At 60.3% G+C, this 2,918-nt stretch overlaps 1 protein-coding gene across 1 annotated transcript in view; it reads left to right on the top strand.

Moving 5' to 3' along the window:
• SPTBN4 (spectrin beta, non-erythrocytic 4) overlaps positions 1–2,918 on the top strand; it is a gene marked incomplete at both ends in the record, with an annotated part of 15,208 nt that overhangs the window by 2,985 nt on the left and 9,305 nt on the right. The window contains 3 exons of the mRNA XM_027631637.1: positions 491–606; positions 869–981; positions 2,581–2,768. Of these exons, the coding sequence (XP_027487438.1) occupies positions 491–606; positions 869–981; positions 2,581–2,768 (417 nt within the window). The remainder of the gene's footprint in view (positions 1–490; positions 607–868; positions 982–2,580; positions 2,769–2,918) is intronic.

The raw sequence follows: 2,918 nt of genomic DNA, 5'->3' as shown, positions 1-2,918 counted from the left end.
GGGACCTCGTTGGGTTCCTCATTGACCAGGGAGAGGTGGTGGGACCTCGTTGGGTTCCTTATTGGTCAGGGAGAGGTGGTAGGACCTTGTTGGGTTCCTCCTTGACCAGGGAGGGGTGGTGGGACCTCGTTGGGTTCCTCATTGACCAGAGAGAGGTGGTGGGACCTCGTTGGGTTCCTCATTGACTGGGGAGGGTTGGTGGGATCTCCTCAACCAGGGAGTGGACGTTGGACCTCGTTGGGCTCCTCATTGACCAGAGAGGGTTGGTGGGACCTCCTCGTGGGTGGTGGGATCTCCTTGAGCTCCTTGTTGACCATGAAGGGGTGATGGGACCTCATTGAGCTCCTCGTTGACCACAAAGGGTTGGTGGGACCTCCTTGACCAGGGAGGGGTGGTGGGACCTCCTTGGGCTCCTCCTTGACCGCAGAGGCCTGGTGGAATCTCCTTGGCCAAGGAAGGGGGTGTCCAGGTGACCTTGTCCCCCTCATAGGCCGGATCTCGTCGACTTCCACAAGCTGACCAAGTCCAACGCCACCTACAACCTCCAGCAGGCCTTCAACACGGCCGAGCAGCACCTGGGGCTCAGCAAACTGCTGGACCCCGAGGGTACGGACGGGTGGGGCGGGAAGGGGGGGGGCGTCCATCTGTCCATCCCTCCACCCCGGGGTGGGGCATCTCCACCACCCGCCTTCGTTTTTGAAGAACATCTCGGGGTGGAGACTGGGGGTGGAGACTCGAGGTGGAGGGGTCGACCCAACATCAGGGAGGGGCTTGGTGGGACCTGGCGGTCCAGGGGGGTGGTTGGGAGCCAGAGGAAGGGTTTTGGAGGGGGTGACACTTTGCTGCCACCCCCCCCTCCCACCACCAGACGTCAACATGGAGGACCCCGATGAGAAGTCCATCATCACCTACGTGGTGTCCTTCTACCACTACTTCTCCAAGATGAAGGCGCTGGCGGTGGAGGGGAAGCGCATTGGGAAGGTGGGTCCTTGGTCCAGGGGGTTCCTCACCCTTTGCTCCATCGCTCTTCCATCCCTTGGTCCGTGGGATGGCCCATCTTTTGTTCTCCTTGGTGTCCCATCCCTTCGTCCATGGGACGTCCCATCCTTTGCTCCATGAGTTGTCCATCCCTTGATCCATCCCTTGGTCCATCTCTCTGTTGTGTTCCCCATCCCTTGGTCCAGGGGATGGCCCATCCCTTGCTCCGCCCCTCCGTGGTGTTCCCCATCCCTGTCTCCATGGGATGTCCCACCTTTTGATCCATGGGATGTCCCATCCCTTGCTCCATCCTTCCATGGTGTTCCCCACCCCTGGGTCCATGGGATGTCCCATCCCTTGGTCCATCCCTCCGTGGTGTTCCCCATCCCTGGGTCCATGGGATGTCCCACCTTTTGATCCATGGGATGTCCCATCCCTTGCTCCATCCCTCGGTCCATCTCTGGTTCCATGGAATGTCCCATCCCTTGCTCCATCTCTGTCTCTATGGGATGTCCCATCCCTTGGTTCTTCTCTCCATGGTGTTCCCCATCCCTGGGTCCATGGGATGTCCCATCCCTTGGTCCATGGGATGTCCCATCCCTTGGTCCATCCCTTAGTCCATCCCTGTCTCCATGGGATGTCCCATCCTTTGGTCCATTCCTCCATGGTGTTCCCCATCCCTGTCTCCATGGGATGTCCCATCTTTTGGTCCATGGGGTGTCCCACCCCTTCGTCCATCCCTTGCTCCATCCCTGGGTCCATGGACTGTCCCACCCCTTGGTCCATCCCTCCGTGGTGTTCCCCATCTCTGATTCCATGGGATGTCCCATCTTTTGCTCCATGTGCCGTCCCATCCCTTGGTCCATCCCTCAGTCCATCCCTGGCTCCATGGGATGTCCCATCTTTTGGTCTGTGGGACATCCCATCCCTTGGTCCATCCCTTAGTCCATCCCTGTCTCCATGGGATGTCCCACCCCTTGCTCCATCCCTCCATGATGATCCCCCTCCCTGTCTCCATGGGATGTCCCATCCCTTGGTCCATCTCTGGTTCCATGGGATGTCCCATCCTTTGGTCCATCCCTCCATGATGTTCCTCATCCCTGGCTCCATGGGATGTCCCACCCCTTGCTCCATCCCTCCATGATGATCCCCCTCCCTGTCTCCATGGGATGTCCCATCCCTTGGTCCATCCCTCCATGATGTTCCTCATCCCTGTTTCCATGGGATGTCCCATTCTTTGGTCCATCCCTGTCTCCATGGGATGTCCCACCCCTTGGTCCATCCCTCCATGATGTTCCTCATCCCTGGCTCCATGGGATGTCCCATCTTTTGGTCCATCTCTGTCTCCATGGGATGTCCCACCCCTTGCTCCATCCCTCCATGATGATCCTCATCCCTGTCTCCGTGGGATGTCCCATCTTTTGCTCCATGGGCCGTCCCATCCCTTGCTCCATCCACATCCCCCCCATCCCCATGGACGTCCCATCCCACCACCCTGGCCACCACTGGAGGTCTCTGGTGGGACTGGACACAGGTGACCCCTCCAGGGGGTCCTGTGGGCCCCTCCCTGATCCCTCCACCCCTTACCCGTGTCCCCCCCAGGTCCTGGACCAGGTGATGGAGATCGGGGCCATCACGGCGCGTTACGAGGCGCTGGCGGCCGAGCTCCTGGCCTGGATCCACCACACCATCACCATCATCACCAACCAGAAGTTCGCCAACTCCCTCACGGGGGTCCAGCAGCAGCTCCAGGCCTTCACCGCCTTCTGCACCCTGGAGAAACCCGTCAAGTGAGGCCCTGCCGGGTGGGACCCCCTGAGGGGGGGTGAGGGACACGATGTTTGGGCGGTGGGACCTCATCAGGGGATGGTGGGACCTCCTTGGGCTCCTCGTTGACCAGGGAGGGGTGGTGGGACCTCATCAGGGGATGGTGGGACCTC

This window comes from Corapipo altera, unplaced genomic scaffold (assembly GCF_003945725.1).
Source record: "Corapipo altera isolate COAL_440 unplaced genomic scaffold, ASM394572v1 61077, whole genome shotgun sequence".
NCBI lineage: Eukaryota > Metazoa > Chordata > Aves > Passeriformes > Pipridae > Corapipo > Corapipo altera.
The sequence above is the reverse complement of the archived record's forward strand: the minus strand, read 5'-3'. Positions and strand labels throughout refer to the sequence as shown.